The sequence below is a fragment of the Panthera leo genome, chromosome F3, assembly GCF_018350215.1.
Source record: "Panthera leo isolate Ple1 chromosome F3, P.leo_Ple1_pat1.1, whole genome shotgun sequence".
In the NCBI taxonomy this organism is placed as follows: domain Eukaryota; kingdom Metazoa; phylum Chordata; class Mammalia; order Carnivora; family Felidae; genus Panthera; species Panthera leo.
Window position 1 is genome coordinate 2,278,911 of NC_056696.1, and position 13,170 is coordinate 2,292,080.

Genomic DNA, 13,170 nt, shown 5'->3' on the forward strand with positions numbered 1-13,170 from the left:
ATGTTCTTATGAGTTTATTAAGATTGCTTTCCTTGCAGAAAAAGAGACAATAACTCAGTATCTTGGGGCGCCTGGGTAGCTCAGTCAGTTGAGTGTCTGACTTTGGCTCAGGTCATGATCTCGGGGTTCGCGAGTTCGAGCCCCACGTCGGGCTCTGTGCTGACGGCTCGGAGCCTGGAGCCCGCTTCGGATTCTGTGTCCCCGTCTCTCTCTGCCCCTCCCCTGCTCACGCTTCTCTCTCTATCAAAAATAAAAACATTAAAATTTTTTTAATAACTCAATATCTTAAACCAAAAAATAAAATAAAAATGTTGAGAAGGAGTCTGGGATATCTCAGGAAACAGCAAGGAAAGTACGCAGAGCCACGCAGCAGCACGAGAAGAGCGGCGACTGCTGTCACCACAACTCAGCGCCCAACAGTCCTCGGTCTGACTCCACGGGTCCGAGAGGGCGGGTCTGCACGCCACAGCCCCAGTCAGGGACCCACTCCCGAACCCCTCACCTGTGACCAGGAGACAAGGCCGGCAGCCAAAGAGCCAGCCCACCGGCATCCCCTTCACTCGGAACCCTGAAAACATCTCCAGTGTATTTACAGAAACAACAAACTTTAATAGCTTCCTTTATTATTATTATTATTATTATACAAGCAGCATGTGTTTATTAAGCAAACCATTACAACCTACAGAGAAGCAAAAAGAAGCAAATGAATCTTGTGTAATTCCACAATCCTGAGATAATCGCTGTTAATATTTTTGTGGTTTTTCCTTCCACTAGTTTTCCTCCCTATATGTCTTCTTTACATACGTTCATATTCATATAGGAATACTCCTGTATTCTTTAAGGTGACTTTGCTGAACAGACTTACACCTGACTTTTTTCAAATTAATGACATGTCACAAGTAGCTTCCTCTGTCAGGAAATAGACTTTTAATGTCTACACGACATTCCAGTTTTTGAATGGACCAAAACTCAAGTAACCACTCTCTTAAGTTAGAGACTTGGGTCTCGAAGCACTATGATTGACATATAAAGTATCCTTTTCTGTCCACATGGACTGAAACTAGAAATCGATATCATATGAAAAATCCAAAATGTGGATATTGATGTGGATATTAAATAACATACTCTTAACCAATGGGTCGAAGAAGTCACAAGGGAAATTAGAAAATATCTTGAGACAAATAAAAATGAAAACAATACATCACTTATGGGATACAGCAAAAGCAATAATAAGAGAGAAGTTTATAACTATAAATGCATACAATAAAAAAAAAAAACAGGTCTCAGGGCATCTGGGTGGCTCAGTCAGTTAAGTGTCCGACTTCGGCTCAGGTCATGATGTCGTGGTCCGTGAGTTCAAGCCCCACATCAGGCTCTGTGCTGACAGCTCAGAGTCCAGAGCCTGCTTCCGATTCTGTGTCTCCCTCTCTCTCACTCCTGCTCATGCTCTGTCTCTCTTTCTCTCTCTGTCTCTCAAAAATAAATAAAACATTAAAAAATATTTTAAGGGGCGCCTGGGTGGCTCAGTCGGTTAAGCGTCTGACTTCAGCTCAGGTCATGATCTCACGGATCGTGGGTTCGAGCCCCGCGTCGGGCTCTGTGCCGACAGGTCAGAGCCTGGAGCCTGCTTTGGCTTCTGTGTCTCCCTCTCTCTGGCCCTCCCCCACTCATGCTCTGTCTCTGTCTCAAAAACTAAATAAACATTACAAAAATTTTTTTTAAATATTAAAAAAAAACAGGTCTCAAACAACCTCAAAGAACTAGTAAAAACAAAGAACTAACTAAACACAAAGCTAGCAGAAGGAAAGAAACAGGAAAGAATGAAGCACAAATAAAATAGAGAATTAAAAAATAGAAAACAAAACCTATAGCTGGCTTCTTGAAAATATCAACAAAATTAACAAAGTCTAAGCTACATTAAGAAAATAAGACTTGAATAATTAAAATCAGAAATGAAAGCAGGAGCATTAAAACTGATGCTCAAAAATAAAAAGGATCATAGGGGACTACAATGAACAACTATATGCCAACCAGTTGGACAGCCTAGAAGAAATGGAAACACATAATCTACCAAGACTGAATCATGAAGAAATGGAAAATTTGAACAGACTTATAACAGGTAAGGAGATTGACTCATTAAGCAAAAATCTCCCAACAAAGAAAAGGCCTGGGCCAAATGGCTGCACGGGAAAATTCTACTGAACATTTAAAAAAGAATAAACACAAATTTTCCTGAAACTCTTCAAAAAAAAAATGAGGAGGAGGGAACACTTCCAAGCTTGTTCTGGAAGACCAGCGTTAACCTGATACCAAAGCCAGGGATTCCTTCAGAAAAGAAAACTACGGACCAATATTTCTGATGACTATAGATGTAAAATTTCTCAACAAAATACAGCAAACCAGATTCAATAGCCTATTAAAAGGATTACACACCATGACCAAGTACAATTTATTCCTGGAATTGCAAGGACGTTTTTACATAAGAAAAATCAATCAGTGTAATAATCACATTAACAGAATGAAGGACAAAAACCACATGACCATTTTAATTGAGGCAGAAAAAGCATTTGATAAGATTCAGCTCTTTCAGGATTAAAAACAGTCAACAAACTGGGAATAGAAGCAAAGTACGTCCACACAGGAAAAGTCATTTGGGAAAAACCCCCAGCTAACATTCTACTCGGTGGTGAAACACTGAGTTTTTCTCTAAGATCAGAAACAAGGCAAGGATGCCCCCTGCTCTCACCACTTGTTTTTAATGACGGAAGTTAAAGCCAAGCATTAGACAAGAAAAAGAAAGAAGAGACATCCAAATTGGGAAGGAAGAAGTAAAATTATCTGTGTTCACAGATGACATGATCTTCTATGTAGAAAACTCTTAAGTGTCCACAAAACCCCTGTTACAGGTAGTAAACCAAAACAGCAAAGTTGCAAGATACAAAACCAATGTACATCATCAGGTGCTTTTTTATACATTAACAACAAGTAATATGAAAAGGAAATTAAGAAAACAACCCCATTTATAATAACATCAAAAGGAATAGAACACTTCGGAATAAACCTAACTGAGGAGGTGAAAGACGTGTACACTGAAAACTATAAAACGTTACTGAAAAACATCAAAGACAACACAAATAAATGGAAAGACATCCCATGTTCATGGATCGGCATACTTAATATTGTTAAGATGTCCATACGAACCCAGAGCAATCTACAGATTCAGTGCAATTCCTAACACAATCCCAAAGGCACTTTTTGCAAGTATAGAAAAATTCTTCCTAAAATTCATGTAGAATCCCCATGGACTCTAAATAGACAAAACAATTTTGAAAAAGAAAAACGAAGTTGGAGGCTTCATACTTCTTGGTGTCAAGCTATAGTATAAGGCTACAGGAATGAAAACAGTCTGGCCCTGGCATAAGGACAGGTAAACAGACCAATGGAGCAGAACAGAAATTCACCCTCACCTATATGGTCCAGTGATCTTCAACAAGGATGGAAAGACCACTCAATGGAGGAGAGGACAGTCTCTTTAACAAATGGAGCTGGGAAAACTGGGTATCCACATGAAAAGAATGAAATCGGATCCTTATGCCAAATCAAAAACAAACTCGAAATGGATTCAAGATCTAAACGTAAGACCTAAAACTACAAAACTCTTAGAAGAAAGCCTAAGGGAAAAGTTTTCTGATACTGGAGTCGGCAGTGATCTCTTGGATATGACACCAGTGCACAGGCAACAAAAGCAAATACAGACAAATAGGACTACATCGAACTTAGAAACCTCAAAGGACACAATCAACAGTCAGAAGGCAACCTGTGGAATAGGAAAAGCTATTTCAAATTATATATCAATAAGGATATAATATTAATAAGGATATTGATAAGGAGTTAATGTACAGAGTACCTAAGGAACTCAATAGCTCAACAACAAAAAAAATCAAATAACCCAATTTAAAAATGGGCAAAGGACTTGAATAGACGTTTCTCTAAAGATGATACACAAACGGCCAACAAGCATATGAAAAGATGTTCAACATCCTTCATCATCAGGAAATGCAGATCAAAAGATCATAATGAGATATCATCTCACACTCATTAGGATAGCTGCTGCAAAACAAACAAAACAAAACAAAAACAGAAAATAACAAGTGCTGACAAGGATGTGTGGATATCAGAACCCTTGTGCGTTACTGGTGGGATTGTAAAATGGTGCAACTCTTAATGGAAGACAGTATGGAGGCTCCTCAAAAAATTAAAAATAAAACTACCATATGATCCAGCAATACCGTATCTACGTACATAGCCACAAGGATTGAAAGCAGGGTCTCAGACTGATATTTGCACACCTATGTTCACGGCAGTACTGTTCACAACAGCCGATAGGTGTAAGCAACCCAGATATCCACCAACGGGTGAATGGATAAACAAAATGGTGTATACGTACAAGGGAATATTTTTCAGCCTTGAAAAGGAGGACAGCCTGTCGCCTGCTACGGCATGGATGAACCTTGAGGACATCGTGCTGAGTGAAATAAGCCAGTCACAAGGAGACAAAGACTGTAACTGCACTTACACGAGGTATCTGGAGTGGCTGGGATCCTAGAAACAGGAAGTATGACGGGGGTGCCCAGGGGCTGGGGGAGGGCTGTTTCATGGGGACAGGGTTTCAGTCTCTCAGGGGAAGTTCCGGAGATCTGTTTCGCGACAATATGAACGTACGTAACACTGATGAACTCTACACTTACAGTTGGCTAAGGTGAGAAATTTTATGTGTTTTTGCCACAATAAAAAGCGGCCATTTGTGTAACTGATTTTTACATAACATGGCTTTTCCTCAACAACAGATATTTATTAATCATCTGCTTTTGGTGAGCAACTCAAAGGTCAAGAACATCGTCTCTTCTAACATGCTCCTTTCCCATTCTCTATTAGACAGGTATGAAACTTGCAGAAATCGGCACCTTCGGTGGTTGTCGGATTCCACGTGGAAGCAGTGTCTGTACGTCAGCCACGAACTTGAACCGTTCGCTCTGCTGTGCGAGTCCCTTCTATCAAATGTGTCACAGTGGGACGCTTTCAAAACCAGTAAGGCTGTCTATTGCCTGATGAGCCTGCCTTTCTCTCCAGAAAAGGCTCCAGCGGAGGAAAGGAAGAAACCACCGGAGGGAAGTAAGAGAGCATTCAACGTTCTGTTTACTCTGACCTAGTCGCGCGTGTGCGTGCGTGTGGATTGTCAGCTTACACATGTGGCTCGGTATCTTATGAGAAAGTCGCAGGGAGGAACGTAGCTCAGCTGTGAGCCCGGCTCGTGTCGCTTAATGCAGGCTTCACGCGGGTCTTGCGACTGAGCATGAACTCGGGCGGCTCCTGTGCCACCCACCGCCACACGTGCACCCCACCCGTGTCCTGTGGGGCGTTTTATGTAGCAGGTGCGCTCTGGAAGTCGCTCACTAGATGGCGCTGTTTTCGGCACACCTGTCCTGTCGCGTCTGCCCCTCGGGCGCCCTGCCCTGCTCGCTGCCCCCTGACCTCCACCCACATCCTAGCAAGTCTCCCTCCACACTCCTTTCCACTCTTCTTCCAGATTCCTGCCACAAGATACCACTCTGTCTCGCGGGAACCGACACATCCTTACAGGCATTTCCTTTGCTCTTTTTCCTTGGGACAGGCGGCCAGAAAGGGAACTCGTGGATCAAAAGCATATTATTTTTATGGTAATAGATTGCCGCTAGGTTGCTTGTCTGAAAAGTCCAGCATAACTTCTGTTTCCACGAGCGATAACATGACTTCCTCTCTTCCAAGAGGGCTATTGATTTTTTGGTAACTTTTGCCAATCTGAAAACGTTAAGGTCCTCTAATTTGGATTTCCTGGCCAGCACTACATTTAAGTACCTTCTCGGGTGTTTGTTGACCATTTGGATTTACCTGTTAATGTACTCGGCCCATTTTTCTACTGAATTGCTTGTTCTTTTTTGGCCATCTGTAAGAACCCTACTGGTGTAATCGATGGTCAGCTTTGTTTGGTTGAGGATACTAACTTGTTCGTTCAAGTATTTTTACGAATCGGTCACTGTCGGTTGGATTTATCGATGGTGTCTGTGCCAGCCATGGTGAAGTGTCTGTGTGGCCAGTAGTTACGTCTATTTTTCTTTCTTTTACAGCTTCCTGACTTCCAGTTCTGATTTAGAAGCTCTCCTCCCCGCCCCCCCCCCCGGGTCATTATTTTGTAAAGTGAAGATCTTTTTATTTTAGGGGGAACAAAACGATGTATCCATTTGTAACTAGACTTTCATGTATCGTAGGCTTTTTTTTCTAAGACCAGCAAACCTATTTTCACTCTATTCAAAAAAGCTATTTCTATAATCCAAGTTGTATTTAAAGGTAGACGCTGGGGAAGGAAAATACCTAGGGATAGGAGGTAGGTAGAAACCATGACTGCGTCGGGGATGGCTGGAAGCGAAACCAGAAGGCTCCCCGCCTCGTGGGGGCGGGTGAGCCCAGAGGACCCTGTGGCAACATGAAACAACCAGATATGGATAATAGTCAGTTTTTCCAAAATTTAGGAATCGTGTTGCGTTTCCATTTAATTCTCATGTCCCATATCTGTTACAGGTAGATTATGAATAGAAATCTCTTTTTTGTATATATTTAAAAAAATTTTTTTTAATGTTTATTTATTTTTGAGAGAGACAGAGACAGAGTGTAAGCACGGGAGGGGCAGAGAGAGAGGGAGACACAGAATCCGAAGCAGGCTCCAGGCTCCGAGCTGTCAGCGCAGAGCCCGACACGGGGCTCGAACCCACGAACCACGAGATCATGACCTGAGCTGAAGTCGGATGCCTAATCGACTGAGCCACCAGGCGCCCCATGAATAGAAATGTCTAACCCCTAGAGTTATCAGTTTGTACTCACCAGGAAAGCATGTATTCACATGCAGAGCAGGTTAGGAAGTGTTGGCCAAGCCCTGCTCCCTGGCCCAAGGTCCACCTCACCTATGACCTCGAGGACCCCTCAGGTCTTATAGGAATAAAGTTCATTTTAAAAGAAGTCAGCCATGTCTAAAAAAAAAATTGACAGTTTTATGCCAAAATTTTCATCGCGGTGTCTCTCTAGTGACCCAGGGCATTTGACTGTCCATCTCTGTGTCTCTCTCTAAATTTTATCTAGCTGAACTTCTGAATGAAGTTGAAGAAATATATAGTCCTGTGAATTTCCACTGGGAGAAACTCACTCCATTTCAAAGACTCATTTTGGTAAGATGTGCTACAAGAAAGTAGTGATGTTCTCAGTGTTTTGAGCACTTTACCAGTAACTGAAACCATTCAAATTTAAATTGTTATTAGCAAAATACGTGGATTTTACAAGTAATGTTGATGTTGGAGGGAAGCAGTCAGCTCCTTACTGTTTCTTTTGTGCGGAGGGTCCGGTCGGGTGGTGCTCTGCCCCCCCCCCCCCGACCCCCACCCTCCCCCCAGGGGATGAGGACTTAGAAAGTGAGTACGTTTGAGAGATGAACAGTCCTTCTCCCCAGCTCCTTTCAGGACCCGCCTACCTCTTCCAAGTACATCATCCTGGATTCAGCCTTATCACCCAAAAAACTCTTTTCATTTCCTCATCCGGCATCTAGTTTAGTGATGGAGAAATCCCTCCTCTCTCTCCCACTTCAGCCCCGACTTCTGCAAACAGCAGCCTCAACAGCCGGTAACCCTTCGATTTCTGCCTTACATTTTATTCTTGTAACACTTTAAAATTTACTCCAGAGGGTGATTGCCCCAAACACTGCATGTGGCTTATAGACGTGTTCACTTTGTCTTGCTTGTCTCAACATTTCGAGTGTAATTTGTCCCAGACCAGTGAATCTGAACCTATGGAGATCTTTCTTACGAGACTTCAAAGTCTCGAGGAAAGAGAACCAGACTAACACAAAGTTACGTTTAAGCCGTGTTAACATGAATGCTGGGCACCAGTCTGCGGGTAGGACGCCCCTTGTGGAAGAAGCGATGTGCGCACGCGCACAGAGAATGAAAGGAGCCGCAAGAAACGACAGTGGTCTTCTAGAAAATAGGGCCTTCGTTTTTCAACTTCTGCCTTTTCGTATCACTCGAGTTTTATGTAGCCAGTATGTATTGCCTTCACGGCGAAATTAACTGGTCGTTAAGGCCTCTGCTACATTTCCTTGGCCCGGTAAGCGCCAGATGATCTCCGCTTGTGAACTGCAAACTTTGTGAGTATACTGATCCTGTTTCCCAAACCCACAGTCAGAAGACCTGGTCTGATAAAGTGTTGCATGTACGTACAAAGAAACTGGTTAGGATATTTGAAACGGGGTCTGACCTGTAAGAGTCAGAAACTGAGACACCCCCTGCGAGATGAAGTGAGACTAGATTAGAAAGAAGGCGGGGCGCCCGGGGAAGGGCAATTCCGCAGAGCCCCATCAGGACAAGGCCCGGTCCAGTCAGCGCACCGCTCGCCATCGCGACGGCCTGCCAGACAGGAGAGCGGCCGGGAAGGATGGCGACGGGGGGGACATGGACGCGAGGAAACTTTCCAGAACTGCTCGTGGCTGCTTAGAAAAGAGTTCAGCACACACCCGACCTACAGTGCTGCTCTGTTGGCCAGTAAAGTAAGGGGGCGGGGGGTACACTCACATCTGGGAGCACAGACCCTCGGCGGTGACACCCTCAGTGGTGACGTGTCGGGACCACACCTCGCTGTCTGCTGGCCTCAGCTGATTCTAATGCTTCCACTCACTGGACACACTGGCCGAGCTTGGCCCTTAGACCCCAGATGCTGTGTGTGCGGCCGATACTCATTTAAAAATATACACACACAGGGGCGCCCGGGGAGGGGCTCAGTGGGTTCAACGTCCGACTCTTGATTTTGGCTCAGGTCATGACCTCTCAGTTTGTGAGATCGAACCCCGTATTGGGCTCTGTGCTGACAGTGCAGAGCCTGCTTGGGATTCCCTCTCTCCCTCTCGCTCTGCCCCTCCGCCCCCTCAAAATAAATAGTAAATTTTGTAAAGACTTGAAAGAAAAAAATATATATATATATAGACACACACATACATGCTCCACTTAAGTCAAATAAAAATTCAGATTAATTTTTCCAAGAAGTAACAGAAAAGATTCGAATTTGACGTATTGATCACATGTATTATGTTAAACAGTGACTTTGCCGATATTTGACGGATTTGACATGTAAAAACGGCAACTTCCCACGGTGCAGCCCAGGGCACCCTCACAGACCCACACGGTTTCAGCTTTGCCTTAACTGACGGACTCTCTGATGCTGAAAATGCTCAGGACAGAATCCATGGTCAGTTCCCAGACAGCACAGAAGTGGCTCGTTTGAAACGATTTTCATGCCGAAGGTGTTTCCTCTGAGAGGTGCAGTGAGTTCTTCCGACGGGCCCTGAGCCCCTCTACTCACCACGTGGACACGGTTTCCAAAACCTTCCGGTCCCGCTAGAGTTCTTTCCGGATCCGCACCCAGCTTGCTGGGCCGTTTATCTCCGTGTTGTTCCTAGAGGAGCCAGGGTGCTCCTGACTTGCACCCACACGCGGTGGGGTCTTCCTGCTCCAGACGCGGAGTGGGGAGGACGCGCCCACGAGAAATCGGGGACCATAACCTGGATCTCACGTCCGAGGCAAGATCTCTGTCAGGGTGTGAGAGACAGAGGCCCCGAGGAAGGGCCACGTGAGGGCCCCCGAGCGGTGGCCGCGGTCTCCCCGCCGCACAGACCCGCCCGCTGCAGTTGCCCAGAACGAGGGACACCGCGGAGCTCCGGGGACGCGCATGACGAACGCCTCCTTGTTCGGTTCCGTTTTGCCACAGGGAACGTGCCTCTGGTGCTTTTCTCTTCCAGATCAAAATTCTTCAGCCGGAGCAGCTAAAGAATTCAGTGAGAAGGTTTGTAACTGAAAAAATGGGAGACGAATATGCTCTCGGGACTGGAATTCGTTTGCAAGAGTCCTATGAGGGATCCAGGGCCACAACTGCACTGATACTTCTGCACTCCCACGGTAAGAGGCCCGTGCGGCGCTCACCAAACCGGGCGCCGGGGGCTCCGTCGGCGAGGCGTCCGACTCTGGGTTTTGGCTCGGGTCACGATTTCATGGTTCGTGCGTTCAAGCCCCACGTCGGGCCCTGTGGTGACAGCGTGGAGCCTGCTTGGGATTCTCTCTCTCTCTCTCTCTCTCTCTCTCTCTCTCTCTCTCAAAATAAATACACTTTAAAAAAAAGGCGTAGAGAAGTAGGTTCTGTGTTGGGTATTTTTATGTTTAAAGTCTTTTCCTATTCTTACTTACATATTTGGGGAAAGGGACAGATTAAAACGTTAAGTTATATGAAGACTGAATGTTTTCAAAATGTGAAAGAACAAAGAGGAATACAATTTCCCGGATTCATAACATAACCGTGGAAAAACTTACCGGTACCAATTTTCTGTGCAGAAAATATCTCCTAGACACATATTATTGATCTGGAAGTTGGGATTGCCCTTGTATTTATCAACTGTTTTAATATGTTGGCTCATGAATATGTATATAAAACAAACCATCAGAAAGCGGTCCCGTCCACCCAGCCCTCGTATTCCTCAAAGCTCCAAATGCTTTTTCCCTTGTCTTTGCCCAACAGACCCTAAGCAAAGTATTTTAACTCACCTTTCATTCTTCATCATCTCCAGATCAAATATGTCTTTAGAATTCACCATTTTCAAACTTTGATTCTATTAGGCAAAAAAGACCAGGGAAAGTGTGTCTTTGTGGAGGCTTTGTCTCTCTAACCTTTCATGTAAAGCAGCCACTCTGTGCCTGACACACTCATAGTAGGTGCTGTGCATTTCCTGAGGACATAGCCCAGGGTGGCTGCCAGGGCTCCAGCCCTCACGCCCACGCTCCAAACAATATATAGAATGGAAGAAAGGAAGTATTACACAACAATTCAACAAACTGCTACCAACTTAGATGCCCGTACTTAGCTGCTAAAAATGAAATATTTCAGCTGGGGACACAGTCATCTTGGGTAACATTGGGGTCGACTGCTAAGGAGAGGGGGACAACTAGATGCTGGAATAGATAACCAGCAGTCACTGCTGTAGGTAGGTACTGTCACCCCCATATGTTAGAAAACCCAGGCCACCCAGTTAGTAGCAGAACCAAGATCTGAACTCCGTGTTTGATCCAAACCCTGTAGTTTCCCCTCTGTGACTGCGCCTCCTGCCACAACCCGTCATCACTAGGTTGCATTTTTTTAAGAGGGAACGAAATGTATTTACAACAGGGTGCACGTTTCCACGTTGTTACAGGGACTGACCTCACCAACATGCTCCTGAAGTTTGCACAAGAGTTGAAAGGAAGAACGCAGCATGTGACGGTGCTTTCCCTGGGCCGTGGCCAGGCCGCTAAGGCAGAAGAGGTCATTGTGAAGGCCCTGAGCAGCCCCACACAGTGGGTCTTCCTCCAGAACTGCCATCTCGCCACGTCGTTCATGCCACGGCTCTGCTCCATCATAGAGTCGTAAGAGGCTTACGTGTATTTGTAAGGGATGCGCTAATTGCCAAAACAGTGGGATGAGGGGCGCCTGGGGGACTCCCTCGGTTGAGCCTCCCACTCTTGATTTCGGCTCAGGTCATGATCTCGTGGTTCGCAAGTTCGAGCCCCGCATCGGGCTCCGTGCTGACAGTGTGGAGCCTGCTTGGGATTCTCTCTGCCTCCCCCTCTCTCTGCCCCTCCCTCCTCCCTCTCTCAAAATAAATAAATAATCTTTAAAAAAAAAAAAAAGAAAAAAGAAAAACAATGAGCTGAAAGTGGAAATGAACGCATTTAAGCAATAATAAAATAACGTGCCGGGCCACTCGGGGGAAAATTAAGCTTTCTTACCTGGGTTCTTTTTGCCCCAAGAACTTTAAAACTCCACTAAGAATACGTCGGTTTTACAGGGAACAAAAGCCTCCCTGACTGTTGCTCTCCATTCCGTTGACCACTTTCTCCTCCTCAGCCCTCCCTCTCAGCAGAAAACATGCCCCACGCACACACGTGTGCATCCAAACCATAGATTTTAACATTCTACCCGATTCCAAACAGCTCCTGTCCCTCCTTTCTGGCCTATCCTTAGCGCTTCCTCTGACTTTCTCTGGCTTGGTCCCGTTGTCCAGACTGGACCTCCCAAAGAGACGCTCACTCAGGCAGAAGCTGCCCGGGGCTCGGGCTTCTTGTTGGCGGTGGAAGTAGCTGGAAGGTAGTTATGCTAACACGGAGCGGCGGTGGGCGGGGTTTAAACTGGTCGAGTTTTAACCGGTTGCCATCGATAGTTTTCTCTCCAACGGTTCACTTGTGTCGGCCTCACCTGGGTGGTCGGCGCTGTCCTGTGAGTGTGTGCGCATGCGTGTGTGTAAGGCCCTCCCCTTCACACTGTGTTCTAAGGCTGGGCACACCCACAGGGAACCAGAAGCCAAATGCACCTGCCTCGATTAAATTTCTAAAAGCTTCGCTAGGATCGTCCATTCTGTTCTGACTCCTGTGCCTTCAGCAGTTTACAAAGTTCTTAATAATTTCCTTCTCGTATGTACTTTGTCATTTGAGAGCCAGAAGACAAGACTGCTCAGTGGTGTAATTTCAGTACTTGTAAACCTTGGAAGGTGACATGATAATTCCCGCCACGCCCCTCGTTCATTAGTCACTCGAACGCTACCAACAGGGCACCTGCCAAGAATCAGTCTAGGGACTGTGCGCGGGAGGGACCAGACGACGTCGGTCAGCCTTCCAAAGTGCATTAAGATCAAGAACAACAGAATGGCAGATAGCAATGTATCATTTTAAAAAAAGAGACTAGTTGGGGCGCCTGCGTGGCTCAGTCGGTTGAGCGTCTCGGTTTCATCTCAGGTCATGATCGCACAGTTTGTGAGTTCGAGTCCAGCATCGGACTCAGCACCGGTGCAGAACCTGCTTGGGATCCTCTCTCTCTGCCCTTCCCCTGCTCTCTCTCTCCCTCTCTCAAAAATAAATGAATAAATAACCTTAAAAAAACTTTTAAAAAGAGAAATTAGAGGAATGTTCTTCAGAACAGAATTTCAGAAGCTTAATAAAAGTAGTTAACAGCGCATAAAAAAAAAAAGCAGTCTATGTAGTCAGAGTATAATTAAGAGGAATTCACACTTCTTTATCA

At 45.3% G+C, this 13,170-nt stretch overlaps 1 protein-coding gene across 5 annotated transcripts in view; it reads left to right on the plus strand.

Annotated features, from left to right (window-relative positions):
- Positions 1-13,170, plus strand: part of DNAH14 (dynein axonemal heavy chain 14) — a 407,059-nt gene that overhangs the window by 349,860 nt on the left and 44,029 nt on the right. For all 5 annotated transcript variants that reach the window (XM_042925989.1, XM_042925990.1, XM_042925991.1 and 2 more), the window contains 4 exons: positions 4,936-5,172; positions 7,171-7,256; positions 9,872-10,028; positions 11,312-11,522. In XM_042925989.1, the coding sequence (XP_042781923.1) occupies positions 4,936-5,172; positions 7,171-7,256; positions 9,872-10,028; positions 11,312-11,522 (691 nt within the window). The remainder of the gene's footprint in view (positions 1-4,935; positions 5,173-7,170; positions 7,257-9,871; positions 10,029-11,311; positions 11,523-13,170) is intronic.